Source organism: Vanacampus margaritifer, chromosome 1, assembly GCF_051991255.1.
Source record: "Vanacampus margaritifer isolate UIUO_Vmar chromosome 1, RoL_Vmar_1.0, whole genome shotgun sequence".
NCBI lineage: Eukaryota > Metazoa > Chordata > Actinopteri > Syngnathiformes > Syngnathidae > Vanacampus > Vanacampus margaritifer.
In genome coordinates, this window is record NC_135432.1 from 68,170,337 (window position 1) to 68,191,170 (window position 20,834).

Consider the following 20,834-nt stretch of genomic DNA (forward strand, 5'->3'; position numbering starts at 1 on the left):
AGTTTCTTTGAAGTTAAGAAAGTGTCAAAATTCCACTTTATGGCAGCGTTTTGACCTCACAATCCTCCATATCATATTTACAGTCATGAAAGATGGCGAAAACGTAAGAGATTGCTTTCAAGCTGTTGCAATTCAGCTGTGGCTGGACAAGATGTTGAAGAAGTGGTAGACGTCGTCCTTGTCCAGAACGGCGACCTCCGTGGAGCACTCGGAGCACTGCACCGGACGGTAAAGCTCGTCCGCGTCCATCCCAGCGGGCGCGCTCGCCTGCGCCTCGTCCTTCCTGCGCTTCCTGTCCCGCGGCGTCCTGACCGCGGGCTTCTGGAAACGCAGAACTTGGTCCTTGTTCACGCTGCAGTTCATGACGAACATGGCGCGGTACTGCGTGCGGTACTTCTCGTGTCTGTGTGGAGACCAAAGTCCTCCGCATCACAACCCGCCTCTGCTCGCATGCGTGTGCGTGCGTGCGCGTTCTCACCGCTGACAGTCAAGACACAGCGTGGTCATGCACGCCGGACAGTTGAGGACGGCGTCGCTGCTGGGAAGACTTTTGGCCTGCGGGCGCCGCGAGTGAGCGGACGCCACCGGGCGCTTCCTGTGGTACCTGCAAGTGGGCGGGGACAGGCCAGCGTCACCACAAAAGCGTCAACGATTAGGAGACGAGACGCTCTTACCCGCGCCGCCTGGCGTCCACCCAGGCCTGGTCCCGCTCGTCCTCGTCGGGGTCGTACAGCAGCTCGTCATTGGTCAGCACGCGCCGCCCGGCGGAACCGCCTGCAAGCACTCTGGTTTTATGCTAGTGTGCAAATTGAGTCAACTTTTTCAATAACGTTTATTTTGAGGAAATGTCAAAAACAAGGCTGCGAGTATCGTTTGTTTGTGTTGCAGCTTTCTGAAGATTCACAATGACTGTAACTTGAATTTCAAACACAAAAAATGAACTTGCAAACGTTTGCAGACGCAAGCGAGCGACGCGACGGTGAAGTTGAAGTGAGCCCCTCCCGAGCAGCCCACGCAAAACGTACCGGGCTTGTCGTCTTCGTCCGAGTCCGAGTCAAAGTAGATCTTGTCGTACGTGGGAGCGTTGGTGCGCGTTGAGCCGTCCCCTCCGCTTCTGGAAGCTTCCTCTGGATTCAACATGGGACAATGATGTCAGCGGCGTGCCGACCAATCAGTTATCAATGTTTGTTTTTTTCCCCCGACAAAAATTGCAATTGGCCCCAAAAAGGCCTTTTTTTTGGGCAGGCCTGGTAAGGATTGGGACCTGTGCGAGCGGGCGGGGGAGCCCAGGTGTCCTCCATGGTCCTGAGGGTGGAGCTGAGCTCGGCCTCCATCTCCTTCTCAAAGTCGTCGTCGCTGGACGACTCGCTCTCGCCCGTCAGGTACTCTCGGATCAGCTTCTTCTTCTGCTCCGGGGTTCCGCTCAGCAGCACGTCCAGCTCGTCCTCAGAACTAGCGCAAAAATACAACAAATACTTCTTTTACGCTTGCTTTGGTTAGCAATCTGTTAATACCAAATTGAACGAAAATCAAAGCATCATTTGCCAGAGGAAATTCATGTAAATCCAATGAATCCGTTACTAACACGCAAAAGAATCACACAAAGAAAAAAATCATGGAAAAGAACTTGAAAACAATGTAAAAATAAACCCCAATGACTAATGAAACTAGACTAATTGCAATTTCTGGAGAAATTGCGTGGGAATGCTAATAGCTCAATCGATTAATCAGATTCATTTCAATGTTGCGTTAAAGTGTATTTAAAAATCATTTCCCCTGATGACTGTTTATTAACCAGTGATTGGTCTTTATTTCGTATTTTGTATTGGTATAGTGATCTATTGATGTTGTTCTATGTTAGCGGCTTGGTCATTGCTTTCCAAAGTCAAAACAGATGTTTGCAAATGTCTTATTTTGATTCAACACAAAAGATAGAAGTCTTCTTTCAAGGACTACAGAAATCGGTGAACATTTACTGTTGACATACTGAAATCTGAGGTTTTGGGCACTTTTAAATTCAAAAATGGCTCCAAACGATTACTCGATTATTAAAATTCTTGTCATGAATTTATTGATGTCAATTTTATTTACTTGTACACTTACTTACAATGTTTGTTTTGCTGTTCTTGTTTCACTTCTCTTTACTGCATGACTGATTTCTGTTCCATGTACAGCAATACTTGTTTATGCGTTTTAAAAAATAAAGTTGAGTTGAGCCCTGGGCACACATAATGTCATCTTCAGTCGACAGCACGTGGCAAAATGTGTTTTTAAAGGTACTTCATTGTACATGAAAAAGAAGGAAGTTATCAAATTCATTCTAAATAAAATATGAACTTCTCAATGCTCAAAATGAGTCCAGTGTTGCTTTACTAATGGCACAAAGGTGAGACTTCAATCAACAAAAATGATAAATGGGGGTAAAAAATAAATAGAAAAAATGCAGTATGTGTTCCATTTTTCAAAAGGTTTACTGTTTCTCATTCTTGCACTCGAAGCAAATAGAGGCAGAAGTGAAAACGTGTCCGCGTGAGTTTGTTTACATGTTAGTAGCATTGCAACCTAGCCGCTAAAGCTAACAAAACGTCGAGACGAGTTGGCGACCAACCAACCTGCTTGCTGCTCTCTCCTCGTCGCTTGGCTCCTCGATTTCATACGAGTCGACATCGTTGCATTTGTTCATCTTGTTGGTCGTTACAAGAAGATATTTTCGGACAGAAACATCGGTGCTAAGCAGCCAGCGAACGACAAAACAGCCGCTTCCTTCTTTCTCTTCTTCTACTACTAAATGCGACTACTTCGTCTTCTTCTTCTTCGCTGGTTTCCGGAGGACGGCGTGCTGACCATTGTCAATCACTGCACGTTATTACGTTCACTGACTTTGTACTACTGAAGTAATAAGACGTGTGTAAAAGAAAATAAAATAAAATTTTCCATTGTAGTTTTTATCTAAATCATTAAACAATGATTTAAAACATTTAAATATGACAGCCAGCGATATTATAGAAAACACACAGCAAAAACTTTCTATTGCAAAATTAAGACGTATTCTGGAACGCTGCAGTGACATCTTATGTCCACAGGGGTCGCTGCTGCCCCACGGAAAACGCCGCCTGTAGTCGTTCGGCCTGACTCGCACCCTCACAGAGAAAATTTGCACAAACATCTCGACTCGTTCGTTGCACGACACAAACATTGGCCGGCGGTTTTCGTGGGCCGGTTGAGGTTGGCTCTGATCCATCATTCATGACCGCTCATTTTGCACGCGCTGAAATATTTAAAGCGCTCGCAGACGCCGTTGACCTCTTCGCTGTCTCGTCGCCTCATTATTATTATTATTTATTATTATTATTATTATTACTATTATCATCACCGCAAGACTGGGAGCAAAAAAAAAAAGACGAGCAAGATGATAAAAAAAGAACCTGGCTGCTAGTTTCTATTGTAATGAATTATGAATGAATGAATGAATTATTATTAAGTCATTTTTCAAGCAACTAATTACTTTTCTAAAGTAACGTTAACAACACTGCTGATAAACTGCTAGCGGTTCGCGGGCCACTTTGGACCGGGCCACGGCGGTTGGAAGAATAAAAAACTGACTTCATTCATTGGAGAAGGTTGCCTTTGATGTCACTTCAGGAATTTGCCATCCGTAAATCTTGTTCTAGAAGATTGAGCGTTTGCCTTCCCGAACATCGCACGCATCAACCTTCTTGTGTTCACATTCTAGAACTAACTCCGATTTGCATTTGACAACATCTCAAGCTTTCTTCAACATCTCCCCAGTTGAACCCGTAGGCTAGCTGAAGCATTTCAAATCTTGCCTTTTGATGCGGAACCCGCCGTCCTTCGAGAACACGGCGAGCGTGGCGGGCGCGGTGCTGAGCAGGTTCTGCAATGACGACGCGGCAGGCAAGTTGAAGAGAAAAGTTTTTATTGTGAAAATGTCTCCTGCGAGATGTCGTAGTGACGCCAACTTAGTAAACGTAGAAAAGAAGAACCGTTATAAAAATGAGGTTTGCACACGCTCAGTTTTGCAGCATATTCGATGATCAAAAGACAAAAAACACAACACGAAGAACAAAAAACAAAAAACCAGGCAGGCACTCAGTTAGCATCCGTTAGCATCGTGTTCATGTTCCTCCTCTTTTGCGAGGCAAAAAATAGAAATGTACCGTGGTTTGTTTACTTTTTCTTTTTTTGACTCTTTTCATCACTTTTTTTTTTTTTTAAACTCTTGAATAACACTGTTAACATTGATAGTAAGAGAAGAGCCCCGCCATCTCCTTCTCATGGTCTCTTAGAAAAAGGAAAAAAAAAAACAATTTGTAGAAGAAGAATTTCCAAAACACAGACATAGTTTTTGTTCACACTTAAATGATCAGGACATAAGCCGCCATTTTCAAGTCTTCACACACAAACACGGAACCGAGAAGAACGCCAAGAAAGAGGCGCTTTGCTGTTTTTTTGCCACGAGTGGGCGCGCGTGCGTCGCACGCATTTGTGGGCCGCCAAGCGAAGGCTATAAAAGGAAAAGCGAGCGTGCGATTACTCCAAGCGCAAAAAAAGGCAAATTGCGACACGCTTTCCACGTGGTCAGTGATTGGTCGCTACAGACTCAGATGGGCTAGCTTCAAAGACGAGGGAGCGGTCGCGGGACTCGTCCACAAGTGCTAGAAAAATAGATTTTTTTTCCCCATTGAAAAAAAAAAGTTTCTTTACAAAGATTCAAAATGTCTTTGATTGGCTTTTTTGTTTTGTGTGGCGGAGAGCCGACAAAATGCAGGCAACGCACGCATCCAGCCGCAAAGCATTCTGGGAAACCACACCCGCCAATGTCAGCCACGTCATTTGTGAAGCTGGTCGACGTTTTCTACTTTTCATCGTGAACCGCAACGCAAGTTTTCATTCGAGAACATCACAAGTATTGACCTAGTGGAAGGTCAAGCATCGTGTCCGCGTTCTCGAGAGCACTTTTCATTCACAAGTGTTCACGTCCGTGACATGTCTTGTCTACATTCTAGAACATCAAGTGTTGACTACTCAAACACCTTTTCACTTCTAGAACATCCCAACATCTCTGACAGTGCGCATTGAAATAGGCTTCTCAAGAGAAGACATGGAAAGCTGGCAGGCAGGACTGTGACTCTCCAGGACCAGGGTTCCCTATGTACACCTGTTCTAGAACATTAGAGTCTGTCTTCAAGGTTCACAAGTGGTTATGTTCTATACAAGTCTTGTTGGTATTCTCCAATGTCAAGTTTCCAATTTGAGGAACATATTAACTTCTGCAACTTCACCAGAGTTTTCCTCCTTAAAGTAATCATATTAAATATTCACATTCTAGAACGTCAAAAGTGTTTTATGTTGTGTTTTTATCAAGAGTTATCTCTTTCCCGCATTCAAGAATAACTCCGCTTTTTAACTTTGATCACTAATCTGATCAAATGTTTGTTTTTCGCTTTCTTTTTGTCATTCTAGAACACCAACTCTGTCTGTGTGCCCACATTCCAGGAAATGATTAAGATCGAGTGTTTTTTATACACATCTCTTGATTTCAGTTCACCAGTCCTCGAGGTCCAGGGTCCTGCAGGTTTGAGATGTTTCCGCCCACTAGCACACCTGATTCATATAATCAGCTCATCAGCATACCTGATAAAGATTCCTGATCTTTAGTATCAGCTGTGTTGGTAGGCGGATACATCTAAAACCTGCAGGACTCCGAACCTCGAGGACTGCAATTGGTGAACCCTGTTCTAGAACATCAAATGCGTTTGACTCCCAAATCTGCTGAACTATTTGTTTTCCCACAATCTCGTCCTTCTGGAACATCTCAAGTTCATAACATGTTCTGTCTGCATTCTAGAATATTAGTTTTGAAGATCAAAGATCATGGCGTTGACATTCTAGTTTACAACTTGAATGACATTTTAAGTTCTTAAGTCCTTAATATTTGTTTTCCTACATGGCGTTCTCGTTGGAGAACATCACGGGTGTTGAACTTCTCATCCACATTCTAGAACGCCCGCTTTTTATGTCCAAGGGGATCACAAGTGCTTTTGCTCAAGACATCACATTGTGTTGGAATTGTTCCGTCCACGTCTGGTGCGTTTTTCTTTTCTTTTAACGGCAAACTTGAAACGACTGCAGTCTGTCCGTCAAGACCGATCACGAAAGGTGGACGTGTGCCTTTTCGCGATCGGTGGCAAAGCCAGCAGAGGAAGAAATTGAACAACCAAGACACCCGTTTGCGTCAAAAGCAGTGGTCAGCATTTACGTATCTGAATGTGCGCGAACGTCCCGTGGTGTGTGAAAGGCACAGGCTGATGAATGCTGGTTGAAGCGTTAGCACGTCTGACTCGCCGATGAGACGTTCAGGCAGCGTGAAAGGGGCTTGTGGCTCATTTGGTGGGTCTGTACAAAACGTTGGTTTTCAGCCCCTTTCGCACCGCCTAACCAAACCGCTACAGACACAGAATGCGGGGCTTGAAGTCAACCAGTGAATTTCAGGGCTTCGGAGGTAGTACGAGAGGTGCAACGCCACCGGCGTGAAAGGGGCATAGCCTTTACGTCACGAACACTGGCTCTACCTTAACGCCGCTGACATTACCCAGCAGGCAGCGTGAAGGGGGCTTGTGGCTCATTTAGTGTGTGTTGATTGAGCCCCTTTCACGCTGGCAATGAAATCCAGCTTTCTGCAAAAGTGCTGTTCTACAAGATGACACAATTCATGGTGAATGGATGTCAATAATAAACAAACCCAAAAACTCAAGTGAGTTGACATCACATGTGGGACTTTCCTTAGTTGGGTTGTAAACATCTGGATACTCGCAGGTCGGCATTCGTGGATGTGCAAATTTGCGCATTCTTTTTGGGAGCCAAACAACCCCTTTTGTCAGCTTTGGAGCTTCCACTTACTCGCTTTTGTTTTGGAAAAAGAAGCTAAAAAAATGTTGTTTTTTTTGCCTCAATGCTAAATGTTTAACATCACCGCTAGCCATTTAGCATCTCTGCTAGCCGACTGACTTCAAAGCTGGCTAAAAACACAAATTGATCCAAATCAATGCCAAATGATTAGCACCGATGAGCTGATCAGGCTTAATGCTAGCTCGTTAGCCTCAATGCTAATTTCAATTCTAGCTAATTAGCCTCAATGCCACCCAACGCTAGCTGCCTAACTCCAGTCGCATTGTTTTTTTGATCACAAACCTTTTTTTTGTGTGTGAAACTGACCCATGTTTGTGATTACGAAAGAAAAGAAAAAGCTTTGTTTTTTTTTTTCTCAGTACGTGCTCAAAATGCTCTAAAACAGAACTCGCAGTCAAGATGATAATCATCATCTGATCATCTGAATATGTGAAGCCGCGACGGCTGCGTCCCAGAATGCTTTGCGTCGCTCACACGAAGCGTCCAGGCAGTTTTGGCAACAAGACGACGGCACAAAAGCAAAGCAGAGAAGAAGATGAAAAAAACAAAGAAGAAGAAGAAGAAGAAGAAGAAAATTCAAAAGTTTTCTTTCTTTTTTTTTTTGTAATTTCCTGCAGCACAGCAACCCCCAAAACCTCCCTGGGTCGTTTTGGGCTTCACACGAGAGCACAGAGAAGACACGACAACGACGACGACGACGACAGCGGCGCGGCGACCGCGCACACACGGCACAGAGCAACACGCACAGCAACAGGAAGTGGCCGTGAGCGACACCAAAAACACGGTGGGAGGGGCAACAAAAAAACACCACTTTTACGCATTGAGCACATTTTTGCGGGATCTTTTTTTTCATCTTCTTAGCAAAAAATACAAATGACGTCGATTCACAGTGCACACGTTTGTTAGTTTTGCCCCCCTCTTTTTTTTTGTGTGTGTGTGTGTGGGGGGGGGGGGGGGGGACGGACGAGGCGTCCAGTGGATGTGCGGTCGGTTTTCCAGAGTCCGGCGATGCGACGGAAGTCAGTGGATTGTTTTCCCCAAAGTCAGCGGAGAAGATTCCGGAAGAAGTGTGGAAAACAAACGGGTCAAATCAAACAGCAACCGGTCCAAGTCCAAGACATTCATTTTTCAAGTTAGCCGTGGTAGCTCATTAGCATCAATGCTAGCTGATTAGAATCAATGCCAGCCGAAGTGTCGTTGCTGACCATTTACCATCGATGCTATTTCATTAGCTTCAATGCTAACTGATTAACATTGACACTCACTGACTAGCATCAATTCTAGTAGCTGGTTAGCCTCAATGCTAGCCAGTTAACATGAATATTAGCCAATTGCGGCAGCAGTGCTAGCTGATTATCAGTGATGTGACAATCAGTGATAATCAGGGCTGATTAACATCAAAGCTAGCTGTTGAGCATGAATTCTAGTGGACAATTAGCCTTAATGCTAGCCAATTAACATAAATATCAGCCAATTATTTCAGCAATGCTAGCTGGGCTATCTGATTAACATCAAAGCTAGCTGTTTGGGAGCAATTCTAGTAGCCGATTTGCATCTAGTTCGCCTCGATGCAACCAATTAGCTTCAATGCTGGCCAATTAGCATATATGTCATCAAATTACAGCAGTGATCCTAAACGCTTACCATTAATGCTAACTGATTAACATCAAGTTCCACTGATTAGCATCAAGTCTCATAGCTGATTAGCATCAAAGTTGGTCAATGTCTCAAGAATAACCAATTAGCTTCAATGCTAGTCAATAAACAAATGTTAGCCAATTATTGCAGCAATGCTAAACGATTAGCATAATTGCTAACCAATCAACATCAGTGGTAGCTGATTAGCACCAAGGTCAACTGATAAGCATATCTTTTTTGTAGCTGATTAGCATGAAAACGAGACGAGTCAGCCTCAAAAAGTGGTTCGCTTCAACGCTTTTTGAATTAGCATACATGTTGGCAGCAACAATCCTAGCTTATCAGTCTCAACGTTAGCATGTAGACATCAATGCTAGCCAATTAGAATCACTGCTAGCTAACTGACATCATCACTAGCTGATGAGCATCCATGCTAACTGATTAGCATTATTGCCTAAATTCAATGCTAGTGGCTTAGCGGCGGCCATCATGTCGTAGCACCACGAGTGTGTCGTCTTCGAAACTCCAAGATGGACGACGGGGCGGGATGACGCAACAGGAAGTAGTTTCACATTCTCATGTCGCTTTTTTTTTGTGTGTGTGTGTGTGTGTGTGTGTGCGTGTGAGTTTTGTGTTGTTTTGATCCTCGCCAGCGACAAAGGGAAGTGATGACAAACAGGAAGTGATGATGGCAACAATCTTCGGCTAGATTGGCGGCGGAGCAAAATGGCGGCAAAAAGAAGCGAGGAGTTAAAAAAGTGCTACACAAGGTCTGACAATCCGTCCTTGCGTCCTTCAGTTCATCCTTCCATCTTTCCTTCCCTCCATCCTTTGTTCTATCAGGTCTCCATTCCGAAATGTCTTCTTTCCTTGCCTATCCTCCTTTCTTTCCTCTTCCTTTGATCCTCCTTTCCTTCCTTCCGTCTCACTTCTTACCTTATTCCTCTCATCGTCCCTTCCTTGCATAATTCTTCTCGTCTTCCTTTCCACCTGCATCTTCCTTCCTTCCTACACTCCTCTTTTGATTCCTTCCCATCTTCCTGTCCTTCCATCTGTCCCTCCCCTTTCTACCCTTTCTATCCTTCCATCCGTCCTACAGTCCTCCCACCCTTTTCTTTCCTTTTCCTCCTTTCTTGAGTTCGTCCTTCCTCCATCCCTCCTTCCCTTGCTCGTCCTCCATGGCGACACAGTAGAGTCGGAAAGCACAGTAACCCGGTCTCTGGTCTGGGCCGGTCCGGGCCCGCCCCAGCTATTTGTCCTTCCTCTCGGCCTGGATGCCGTTCGTGTAGACGGAAAACGGCAGCGTGGAGAAAATCCCATCGGCCGCGGTGAACATGTTGGCAGCGGCGGCGGCGGGCATCTGCGTGGCCAGAGCGCCCGTCCCTCCGGCGGCCCCCGGGGAGCCCGCAAAGGGCCCCGCGGTGGCTGCGGCGGCAGCGGCGGCCGACATGTTGAGACGGTGCACGTGGTGGTACAGCATCTCCATGGGGGTCTTGGGGTCCAGGCCGAAACCCGGGCCGTCTACAAAGTTCACCGAGGTGTTGGGCAGCAGGCTGCCCGGCGCCATGGCTAGCGTGACGTCGGCGGGTGCGTAGCGGATGGTCCCGGTAGTGTACACGCGGGGCGGCGTGCTCGCGGCGGGAGCCGGGGTGCTCGTGACGCGGTGGGCCAGAGGCAGGACCGCGTTGCCCGACTGCAAGCGCTGCAGCGCCTCCAGGTCGCCCGAGCACAACAGCGAGGACGAGGAGGACGAGGACGAGGACGAGGACGAGGACGATGCGGTGGTGGGCGTACCCTGCCGCTTGTCGCGCGGCGACGCCGACAGGGGCGGTGACAGGGGGTCTGCTGAGGAACCGCCGGAGGGTGGCGCTAAACCGGAGGGGGTGGAGCTCCCGTTGTAGGGAGGTTTCCTGGCTCCGACCCCGCCTTCTGTGGCGGGCGGTGTGAGGACGGCGTCGGGGATGGGGACAAGGAGGGAACCGCCCTGCTTGAGGGGGCCCGGCGTGCCGGGCTTGGCCGTCATGCTGTACGGCGACTCGTTGCGGGAAATCTCCCGGTTGGGGGGAAAGTTCCAGATGCTGCTGTCGTTGTCGAAGTTGATGGGCTCCGACATTTCCGTCTTAATCTTCAGGACCGACGCCACCGACGTGACCTCGCCGCCGAGGTGCAAAGGGTTGGGGGCGGCGTCCAGCAGCGGGACCGGGCTGGGCGTCGTCGAGGACAGACGCAACTTCCTGCTTCGCGTGCGGTCCCACTTCTGCACTTTCCGCCTCTTCCGCCGCTGGAGCTTCTCCGCGCTTGCGCTCGCCGCGCCGCCGTCCACCTCGGCGCCTCCGTCGTCGTCGTCGTCATCGTCGTCCTCTTGCTCCTCCGACGAAGACGACTGCGAGGGCTGAAGATGCTCGTCCGCCTCGCCGTAATGCTCCACCTTGATCTGAAGGCCGCCCAGGACGCCGCCCAGGACGCCGCCCAGGACGCCGCCCAGGACGCCGCCCAGGACGCCGTCGTCGGCCTCGTCCGGCTCAGCGTCGGAAGCGTCCAGGCTGTCGTCGCTCTCCGGACTGTCGCCGTTGCTGGAGGTTTCGGGCTCCTCCTCCGCCCGCTTCACTTCCTGCTCGGACGTGCAATGCGATTGGCTGCAGCGCTGCTGCTGCCGCCGAGACTCCGCTTCTGTGTCCTCGCTGCGCTCTGATTGGCCGAGCCTAGCAGCCCTCTTGTCGTTGTCTGGTGAGAAAACCACAAAGCAGAATTTGGAATTGAATACGACTTGCGATGACAAACTCCAGCAGAACGTTGCGCAGCTCCTGTTTGGGACGGGTAGGACTTACCTGAGTTTTCTTTGGACTCGCAGTCCGAGTCGGAAGGTTCCGAAGAATCCGAATTCTTTTCCGGAAGGCTCGGCATCTGGCCAAAGTCGATGGGCGTGTCCTTGTATTCGTGATTACTGTGATTACAAGGCAGAAAAATGTCACGCAGATATACGGAAAATACGCACAAACATGGAATTAAATGACAAAGAAAAATATGTATTTTGTACATCATTAAATACAAAACGTATTCATGAAAACCCCAAAACAAACAAAATTAATAATGAAATAATAAAAGATTAAAGCCATTTTCAGAATCTCCTTTAGCGTACCGCGTGAACATTTTTTTAAAATTATTTTCTTCCACTTTATAAACATATTTCATATAAAGTATTATTTCTACAATAATCTTTTGATTATTATAATTATTATCATTATTCTTAAAGATTTAAAATTGAACAAATCTCATTTATAAAATTTATGATAAAAAAATTGATATAAAAAATAAAAAAAACCTAAATGGGAATAAAATGGCAGGAACTAAAGAAAACAAACCAAAAATAATACGAATAAGACGTGATATAAACGCATCCAGCTTGCAATGAATGCAAATCCAAATTCAAAGTTCTCAATAACCAACCTGAGCACGTAGTTGATCCAGATGATGTTCTTGTCGCCGGCGTTTTTGGCGTTGACGGCGATGGTGGCGCTGGACTGGATCCAAATGTAGCCGGCGCTCCTCTGCATCCAGCGGTAGTACTTGGTCACGCACTGCCCTTTGTTCATCACTGCACGCACGCCAACACACAAGCACGCACACGCGCACTTGTCATCCTGGTTGCAGTGAGTGTATTTGTCCACAGGATGGTGCTGTGACTCTTCCCTTAGAACCCCCCTTCCCCAAATTTGCACATTAAGCCCCCCCTGCTGCAATAAAGTGTCCAAATGAAGCAGTCAATGTTTATCGCCGCTCATCAGGAGTCGTTCGCCGACACTCAGTCGCCAAACTCCGCCTCCTGCCACATAATCCCTTTGGCGAGGAGGCCGCAAACATACAAGGTGGAACATTTCTACAAAAGCAACAGCACGCGTTCAAACTAGCAACTCAGACGCGCTCTGTTGGAAGAAAAAAATGAAGCGACATCATCATGACGTGACGTGACTTTAAGGGCAGGCGGATGGCGGAGGGGGAGGAGGGGGAGGGGTTTCAACACACACACACACACAAGTGTGCAAACACACGCTGAATGATTTAGCATGAATGCTAACGCTAATGGAGACTTTGACGAAACTTCAGTGACCTTCACTCAAGGCCACTAGGGCAGTTTTGATCAACCACAAATTGTGATATATTTGTTTGTCAGGTCGGCGGCGGCTAACGAAGGCAAAGCCAGAGAAAGGAAAAAAAAATGCCACAGGCCAACCCTGAGGCAACAACACATGGAAGATGACCACTTCCTGTCCCGCTAGCAACACCAGGAAGTCAAAATGTCAGTCATCCGGAAAGATTGAATCTGGATCCAAAAGGTTTCTCCATCCATCCGTTTACTACCGCTTAGGTCGGGTCGTAGGGGCGCCCAGACTTCCCTCTCCCCAGCCACTTCAGCCAGCTCCTCCTGCAGGATCCCAAGGCGTCCCCAGCCCAACCGAGAGACGTAGACTCCCCGGCGTGTTCTGGATCGTCCCCGGGGCATTCCCGCCGTTGGGACACGCCCGGAACGCTTCTCCGGGGAGGCGTCCAGGAGGCCTCTGAACCAGATGCCTGAGCCACCTCAACTGGCTCCTCTCCACATGGAGGAGTAGCGGCTCGGCTCGGGATGAGCGAGCGTCTCACCCTCTGGACACCCCGCGGAGGAAACTCATTTCGGCCGCTTGTATTCGGGATCGACTGGTAAAAGGTTTCTTCCGTGCATGTCTCAGCAGGGGACGACCCGAAGGCGGTCAAAATTCACAGGCTGTTTTTGCCCGTCTGGACGGCGTGGCAAGAAGACAGCTGGAGTTCGGGCCACTTTGAGGGGACGGATGTCGGCAGACGACGGGACGGGCGATGCCTCAACCGCTCTGTTGAGACGACTTTTCTACCAGCGGTCCTCGTCCTCCAGTGTCCGGATGTTGTTGTCCTGAAAGGGACGTCCCTTCTTCTTGAGATGCAAACGAACCGCTGATTGTGGACCCGAAGCAGCCAATATTGACATCGTGATGTCAATATTTGTCCTTGTGTTAGCAGGCCATGTTTCGAGAAAACCCTCGAGCGTTTCTCTGAGAAACCTTGTGGAGCGCCACATTCCGCCTCCTGTTTGTGTCTTCAGTCCACAATTAGGAAAAGCCTTCTTGATGCGAGTCTGGTCCTTGTTGAGGATTTTCTCTGCTCCGTCCTTGAGGGTTCTGCTCAAACCCAACGTGTTCCGCTGGGTCCTTCTCTGAGGCTTTGGACCGCGCAGACGACGCATCGTCCGTCCGGTCGTCAGTTTGGATGGGAGGGGACGGACGCACTTCCTGTCGTCCGCAAGTTGCCAGAAAAGCAAAGACACAACTTTTCTGCTTTGCATTGAAGTGATCGTGTCGCTTGTGCGCACGCGTTTCATGCGTGTGCGTGCGCGTTCAATCAAGTCAGCCAATCAGAGCGCAGCAAGAGCAGGAATGAAAGACAAACTTCAATATTAGACATGGAAGTGGATGTCGTGTCGGTGCCTGCGTAGGTTCACAATGTGTGTGCGCGCACACAAGTGTAACATTTAGTCAGCCAATCGCAACGCAACGCTACCAGGAAGTAAAAGACAAACTGCGGTCTTTGACATTGAAGTGACTTTGTGTGTGTGTTTCACCTGTGTGCACAGGTGTGTGTGTGTGTGTAAAAGTGTATGACAGGCGTTTGATGTGTGTGTGTGTTGGCGTGTGCGTTGATTAAAGGTGGTGGGGGTCCGCAGAGACCAACTGAGCTAAAGCGCCTCCAGGCTTCAACGCCGAGCTTTGTGTCAAACGCTCTCGCTCGCCCATTCTCTCGCTCTCTCTCTCTGTCTCTGTCTGTCTCTGTCTGTCTGTCTGGCCTGCTGCCTCTGTGTTTGTCTTTGCGCCGTGGCGTCCAGTCGTCCTCTTTGAGGCTCCAACCGTCTTTTCAAGCGTCGTCCCTCGCGATCTTTAAAAAGTCTGCCTCGTCAGCTACATCGCCGTCACACATGAATTATAAATTGCACATCGGATTCATATCAACGCTGAGGACGAGGAGGACGAGGAGGGTGAGGATGAAGAGGATGAAGAGGATGAAGAGGATGAGGGTGAGGAAGGTTATGAAGGCCAGGACGGTGAGGATGAGGAGGGCATGCAAAGTGTTGAGGGGGAGGAGGATGAAGATTAGGAGGCCGAGGATGAAGAGGGTGAGGAAGAGGAAGATGAGGAGGAGTGAGTTGAGCAAGATGAAGGTGAAGGAGAGGAGGAGCATGAGAATGGTGAGGAAGATGAAGAGGATGAGGAAGGTGAGGATGAGGAGGGTCAGGAGGAAGATTTTGACGTCCACCTGTTGATTGACACGCGACCTCTTCACCTGAAACGTTCCGAAGAGACGTGAAATGTTTGTCCCGTGCGAGCTAACGTGTGTGGCATCAGGAGGCGGGACCAAAGTGCGAGCGTCCAATCAGAGTGCAGCAAAGCAGCATCCGTACTAACTAAGCAACCATTTTTGTCTTTCTTTTTTTGGATTCTTTCATTTTGCCGCATGCGTGCGTACTCACAGTCGAGATGGCTTTGCCTGATGGCGTCCACGTCCTCGGCGTGGATCAGCTGGTAGCAGCGTTTGCCCACGATGTCCACGGCGGACACGTCCATGTAGTCGCTGATCCTGCAAAGACAAGAAAAAGGCCGCCTAGTGGCTCATTTGGCAAACGCACCGACAGCCAACATGACCAGGGAAACAAAAGAACAACATGGAAGTGCCACGCTGATCAAATCATGGCCAAATAAGGACATCAGATCATCACATGAGCAAGTTTGACGGGTGGATTAAAAAAAAAAAAAAAAGTGCAAACACAACCTGAGCGAATTCAAATCAACACAGCAATGATTTTTCACATTCAAACAATTCCCACATTACAAAAAAACCCAACGAAATTGCGCATTGTTGTCTCCTCCTTCCACGTTCTGCCTTCTTGCAAGTTAAACATTTTCAAACCATTTAATCCATCGTGTCAACTGTTTCCGTTCCTAAATCAACAAATCCCAAATGTACCATTCTTTCATTTCCACCTCCATTTTTTGGACCACTTCAAATCCGTCCAAAGTGTTCAGCTGGTTCCTGTTCCAAAAGTGTTCAAAATAAAAGCCCTAAATTAAGATTTTTTTTTAGACTTACTTCTAATTTTTTACATTTCCTGATTTAAAACATTCCTACTTCAAACTATTCTGTTCAATCTCTCTCTAAACAAAGTAAAAAGCCCAACATTTTATTTTTACAAATTCACCTCCAATGTCCATTTGTCAAAATTGGAAGCATTTAGCTCATTCCCCAAATTTCAAAATAAAAGCCCCAAATTTGAATGTTTACATATTGACATCCATCTTCCACCTTTTTTGACGATTCAAACCATTTCAACTTCCAACTTTTCATCTCATTTTTTTTTTCACAATTTTGCAAATGAAGGCCCCAAATTCCATTTTTTTTTTTTTTTTTTTACAGCTTCACCTCCACTAATTTCCAATCAATTTCTTGATCAGCTCAGACCATTCCAACTTCAAACTAATCAGCTCATTCCACATGATTTCATATCAATCCACGTTTCCATATGATATGAAATCAACATTTCGTCATCCACATGCAATTCCTCCTCTTATCTTTATCTTATCAAAGGTGAACTCAACTCAAGTCCTTTAATCCGCCTTTCTACGTTTCTCGCCTCATTTAATCCTGGTATAATTTCATCTCACCCGATTTGAGCAATTCATTTGTCACTTGGTGTCACCTCGGAGGAGGATCTGCTGTGGAATGCGCACATTTGTATGTCCGGCCTCAATTTGCTGCATTTTATGTATTGGAAAAAAAAAAGTGTGTGTGTGTGTGTGTGTGTGGGGGGGGTCAAATTTGGTGGGGGCGGTCTAACATCTGGCGCGCAGATAAGAGCACGCCTCCCTCATTCCTCCTAAAACACATTTCCTCTTTTTGTAATGGAGGCGGCCGGCGCTCGTCTTTGTGTTGCTCGCAGCGACCACAAAAAGAATCCATATGACTTTTTTTTCTTTTTTGAAGAAAAAACACGGCGCTTTCTTCTCTCTTTGTGCGTCGCGGAGCTTGATAGAATCTCGGCGGTCAGCCGGTTAAGTCGCGAGCGAGATGCTATCACTTTTATCTGGACGGCGGCGAGCAAGATAGATCCATCAGAGACTCGCCCGCGGCTTACGCCGCGCGATTGGCTCATGAATAAAAATGTGCCGCGCGCGACACGAGCGGCCACCGGACAGACGGACGGACGCAGCATCACGTCGGGAATCTTAAAAGATGGCCAAATGAAATCCGGAGGAAATGTGGGGGGAAATGTTTCCACCAGTTTGTCATGCGAAGGACGGTGCGGATCTGACGACTTTGTGGCAGAAATGCAAAAAGATTAGAATGTTATTGTTTATCACAAAAACAACATAGCAACAATAGCATTGGCATGCTAACACATAATTAAAAGAAAAATGTTTTATCGTTGGACACCTAACAATATATAGTCAAATTAGCATTAGCATGCTAACAGATGTAGTTAAGCTTGTTAAAGTTTGCGCAGAAAAAAACGCTCATGGAAGTGACGAGGTTTTCCATGAATATATTTTATCGTCTATCATCAGCACGGATTAGAATTGTTGACACGTAGACTAAAAATATGCGACCATATTGAGCGTTAGCATGCTAACAAGTGGTTGGCCTCACATTAGCGGTGATGTCGACAGTTGGAAAACATTATTATTATTATTTTTAATTGTTTGTCAAAACCACTTCAGAGGTCCTCTGTGCCGAAACGCGAAATGCTAGTGCAATTAGCATTGCACGCTAACAGATGCAACTAGATTTCATGTTCAGTTTTAATCAGAAGTCACCACACTCACAGTGCCAGGAATCATTTACATCAAAACAGCTTCTCTGTGCGGACACCTAATATGCTAGCGCAATTAGCATTAGCATGCTAACAGACAGAGGTAGGCTTCATATGAAGTAGAAATCAACAAATCAATTTAAAAAATCAATAAAAGTCATGAAGATATGAAGAAGAGTTCCACACGAGTTGTTTTTTGATCGTTTGCGTCCGCATGCTGCTGAACACGCTCATTTAATTAGCATTAGCGCGATAACAACACATTCATCCGTTTCCTTCTTTGAATGTTTTTTTGTTTTAGCTCACCTGTTCTCGCAGTAGACGATCTTGAGGTCCATGTTGACGCGCGTGACAAACATCTGGCAGTCGATGCGCACCTCGTTGATGGTGGGCGGCGGCAGCGCGTGCGCCACCACGACCATGCCCAGGATCTGATTGGGCACCGAGCGGCTGTGCGTCAGCGCCATTCGGATGCGAAGGCGACCGGTCACGTGGATCACCTGGGGGACAAACGCAGCACCAGAGCGTTTCTCTCAACTGATGATGTCATCACGTACGTGACATCACATACACGCTCCCCTCCAAAAGTATTGGGACAACAAGGCCAGTTCCTTTGTTTTTGTTGGATATTGACGACATTTGGCGTTCACATCAAAAGTTCAAAAACGCAGCTTTTCTTTCCTACACTAGATCACAAAAGTCACGGGTCGGAGTCACGGGTCGGAGTCACGGGTCGGAGTCACGGGTCGGATCGTATTTCGGATCAGCTAAGGTAAATAGTACTTTGTCTTAATTTATTCATAAAGCGCCGTTTCCATTAAATTAAAAGGAAGAAAATCGATTCAACATGTCTCGTATAGCCGTGTAGGATTTACGAACACAACTTTCAAGTGCAATGTGACGCATAAACATCCTTATTTTTACATGCTTCATGTTTAAAATAAGGTATTCGTGGCTTAAAGTTGTGTTGCTATCATCTAAACAGCTATGATTGACATTTTGAGTTGAATGTTTTTCTTTTTTAATGGACAAAAGTGTTTTGATCAAATCAAAGTTCTATTTATTTATTTAACACATCAAGATGCAAATAGCAGCAAATAAAAACGGGAAGGTTCAACGTTGACCTCATTTTCCTCTTTGGAAGTGAAAGGTCAATTGAAGAAAATGACGAAGACTTTTTGGACGGAGGACTGAAAACGAGGGGACCCACCTTGTACCCTGACGACTTGATGTGGACGCCTCTCTTGGTGAGCGTCGACTTCATTCGGATGAAGAAAGAACGTTCCAGACACGAGTCGGGCGACAGGACGGAGTTTGGACTGCTCGACTCCACTGAAAGGCAACACAATCGCTTCCCGTCAGTCCTTTCAAAATAAAAAACTTCCGGCAAGTACACGCTGACGCCTTTTGTCGTCTCGCGGACAAAACCAATGCATATGCAAATTAGACACCCTTGATGAAGGCGGACCAAAAGGAAAACAACTTTGAGAAGAACAACGTGCTCAAGTTCACGCCATGCTTGCGTGGAATTTCAGGAAGGAATCAAAAGTCAAGAATTTGCTGCCCTCTGGAGGCTCAAACTCAAGATGCAAGCCAAGAAAAAAACACAAAAAAACAAAAACACAAACACACGGACACGCGAGTGTGCAGATGGTCATGAACATGGCAAGTCAGACACATTCAGAAATACACGCACACAATGAAAACTAACTGAAAATACATTTTATGTTTACAAAACTAACTATAGCAAAAAATGTCCATTGAATGTACTTTTGGGGATGATTTTAAATGTAATTTAAAGTAGATTTATTTTGATATGAACCGGAATAAGGACGTTTGAAATTGTGTCATGCAGAAGTGATGTCATCGAGCAGCAGCCAATAGAAAATCATCTTCTGATGACGTCGATCCTTTTGGCTTCAATGGCTTGCTTGCTTTTTCCATTTAAGTCAGCCGAAATGCAACATTAGGTTAGAAAAAGTAGTACACCTTAAAAAACAAAGACAAACTAAAACTAATACTTAACATTTTTTTTTACTTAACTCAAACTAATAAAAACAGAACCACTCAGAAAACGAATTAAAAAAAATAAATACAAAAAACTCCAAATGAAATCAAAACTAACTGAAAAGTAAATTCCCAAACTATAATAACCTTGAGATGCAGGTTTCCAATGAAAGAAGTCTTGTGGGACGAGCAAGGAAAGATGTCAACCGGGAAGAAAAGGACGTGAATGAAGACAAGAGGACGAAAGACAAACAAATGATGAAGGCCACGAGGATGAGGAGGCGCGCGCGGGTCCAGAGGTGGCGCACGTTTTCTGTTTCTCATTCGGCGGTGACGCGTCTTGAGGGACGCGCCTCCTCCAAGACAAAGATTAGCCTGAAAGGCAGCAGGTGGCGCCGCGCGACTTGGGAGCTCATTATGATCACATTTATATTTTATATCATTATCATCTGCGGCGGGAAACTCGGGCGGCCTTTGAAGGACGAGTCGCTGATTAGGAAGAAGCACTCGTGTGGACAAAACCCGGTGCGTCGCCACGCCGGCGACGTGACGGCGGCGGGTCTCTGTGGGCCGCCGCCGCCGCCGCCTTTGTCAAGCTAAAACATGGCTGCCCGCTTGCGAAGCCTCATTGTGTCGCGATGATAACGAGCTAACGTGACCGCCGAGCGTCAAGGTGGACGCCGCCGCCACAAAAATGCGCCAATCCTTCAAAGGCAAAGTCCAACTGGCGAACAATCAATTAAGATGCGTATGTCGCCATTTGCTATTTCAGGAGCTAGTTAGCATCCGTAGGCTAACAGAAGCAACTGATAGCTCAAACATTTTATCATCAAAAATATTACACAATTTTTCAACCTGTTTGGCTCTCACGTCCTGTGATTAAAAAAAAGAAAAAAGTTTTGTCAGCTAGGGGGCATCATAGTGATTTTTTTGTTGTGTGTGTGTGTGTGTGGGGGGGGGGGGGGGGCACGCACGCTCGTCCTCGTCGTCGTCTCCTTCAAATGTAAAATGCGAAGCTGCCTTGATCCCGACACTTCCTCTCGCCGCTCCTCATCCTCATCCTCATCCTGCCTGATCCCGCCACATTAAAGCTCCTCTAAGCTCACTTCAGCTCCTCTTCCTCTTTGGGGAGACAATCAGGAAGTTGAAGTCCAAGAAGAAGAAGAAGAAAAGCGCAACACGCAGGACCGATGACGGAGACGAGAGTAAGGTCGGCCGATAAATCGATAAGAAATCCGATCATTTGAGTTTGTTGGTCGGGTCGTTTGTTTTTAATGAGGAGGAAACAACCAGCAGGTGGCGCCTGTAAGCTGTCACTCAAGGTTACATTGCATGCTGGGAAGTCACATGTCGGCCGCACAATGACTGCTGCGATCCAATTCTACATGTT

At 46.8% G+C, this 20,834-nt stretch overlaps 2 protein-coding genes and 1 long non-coding RNA gene across 5 annotated transcripts in view; 1 reads left to right on the forward strand and 2 right to left on the reverse strand.

The window, feature by feature from the left end:
* Positions 1 to 13: 13 nt before the first annotated feature.
* eapp (e2f-associated phosphoprotein) lies at positions 14 to 2,830 on the reverse strand. Its single transcript, XM_077565430.1, has 6 exons — positions 2,613 to 2,830; positions 1,265 to 1,452; positions 1,026 to 1,127; positions 675 to 774; positions 479 to 604; positions 14 to 403 (listed from the first exon to the last, which is right to left on the reverse strand). Exons 1-6 carry the CDS (start codon positions 2,681 to 2,683, stop codon positions 133 to 135), a joined length of 858 nt encoding a protein of 285 aa, XP_077421556.1. The 5' UTR covers positions 2,684 to 2,830; the 3' UTR covers positions 14 to 132.
* Positions 2,831 to 3,920: 1,090 nt separating this feature from the next.
* Positions 3,921 to 20,834, reverse strand: part of npas3 (neuronal PAS domain protein 3) — a 78,858-nt gene continuing 61,944 nt past the window's right edge. For all 3 annotated transcript variants that reach the window (XM_077565475.1, XM_077565459.1, XM_077565466.1), the window contains 6 exons: positions 18,648 to 18,769; positions 17,744 to 17,937; positions 15,104 to 15,210; positions 12,016 to 12,163; positions 11,397 to 11,512; positions 3,921 to 11,292 (listed from right to left, as the gene is read on the reverse strand). In XM_077565475.1, the coding sequence (XP_077421601.1) occupies positions 9,818 to 11,292; positions 11,397 to 11,512; positions 12,016 to 12,163; positions 15,104 to 15,210; positions 17,744 to 17,937; positions 18,648 to 18,769 (2,162 nt within the window). In that variant the 3' untranslated portion in view covers positions 3,921 to 9,817. The remainder of the gene's footprint in view (positions 11,293 to 11,396; positions 11,513 to 12,015; positions 12,164 to 15,103; positions 15,211 to 17,743; positions 17,938 to 18,647; positions 18,770 to 20,834) is intronic.
* LOC144051894 (uncharacterized) lies at positions 16,531 to 19,310 on the forward strand. The gene is made up of 4 exons (XR_013294069.1): positions 16,531 to 16,927; positions 17,739 to 17,990; positions 18,128 to 18,209; positions 18,582 to 19,310. It is a non-coding gene; the product is annotated as an uncharacterized LOC144051894 (long non-coding RNA).

What these genes read in the sequence shown, in the direction of transcription:
- eapp (XM_077565430.1), bottom strand. Translation starts at nt 2,683, where the DNA reads ATGAACAAATGCAACGATGTCGACTCGTATGAAATCGAGGAGCCAAGC. An exon ending in GGACGAAGACGACAAGCCCG is followed by an intron (nt 775 to 1,025) that starts GTACGTTTTGCG and finishes GAGTGCTTGCAG; the next exon opens with GCGGTTCCGCCGGGCGGCGC. An exon ending in CTGTGTCTTGACTGTCAGCG is followed by an intron (nt 404 to 478) that starts GTGAGAACGCGC and finishes GTCTCCACACAG; the next exon opens with ACACGAGAAGTACCGCACGC.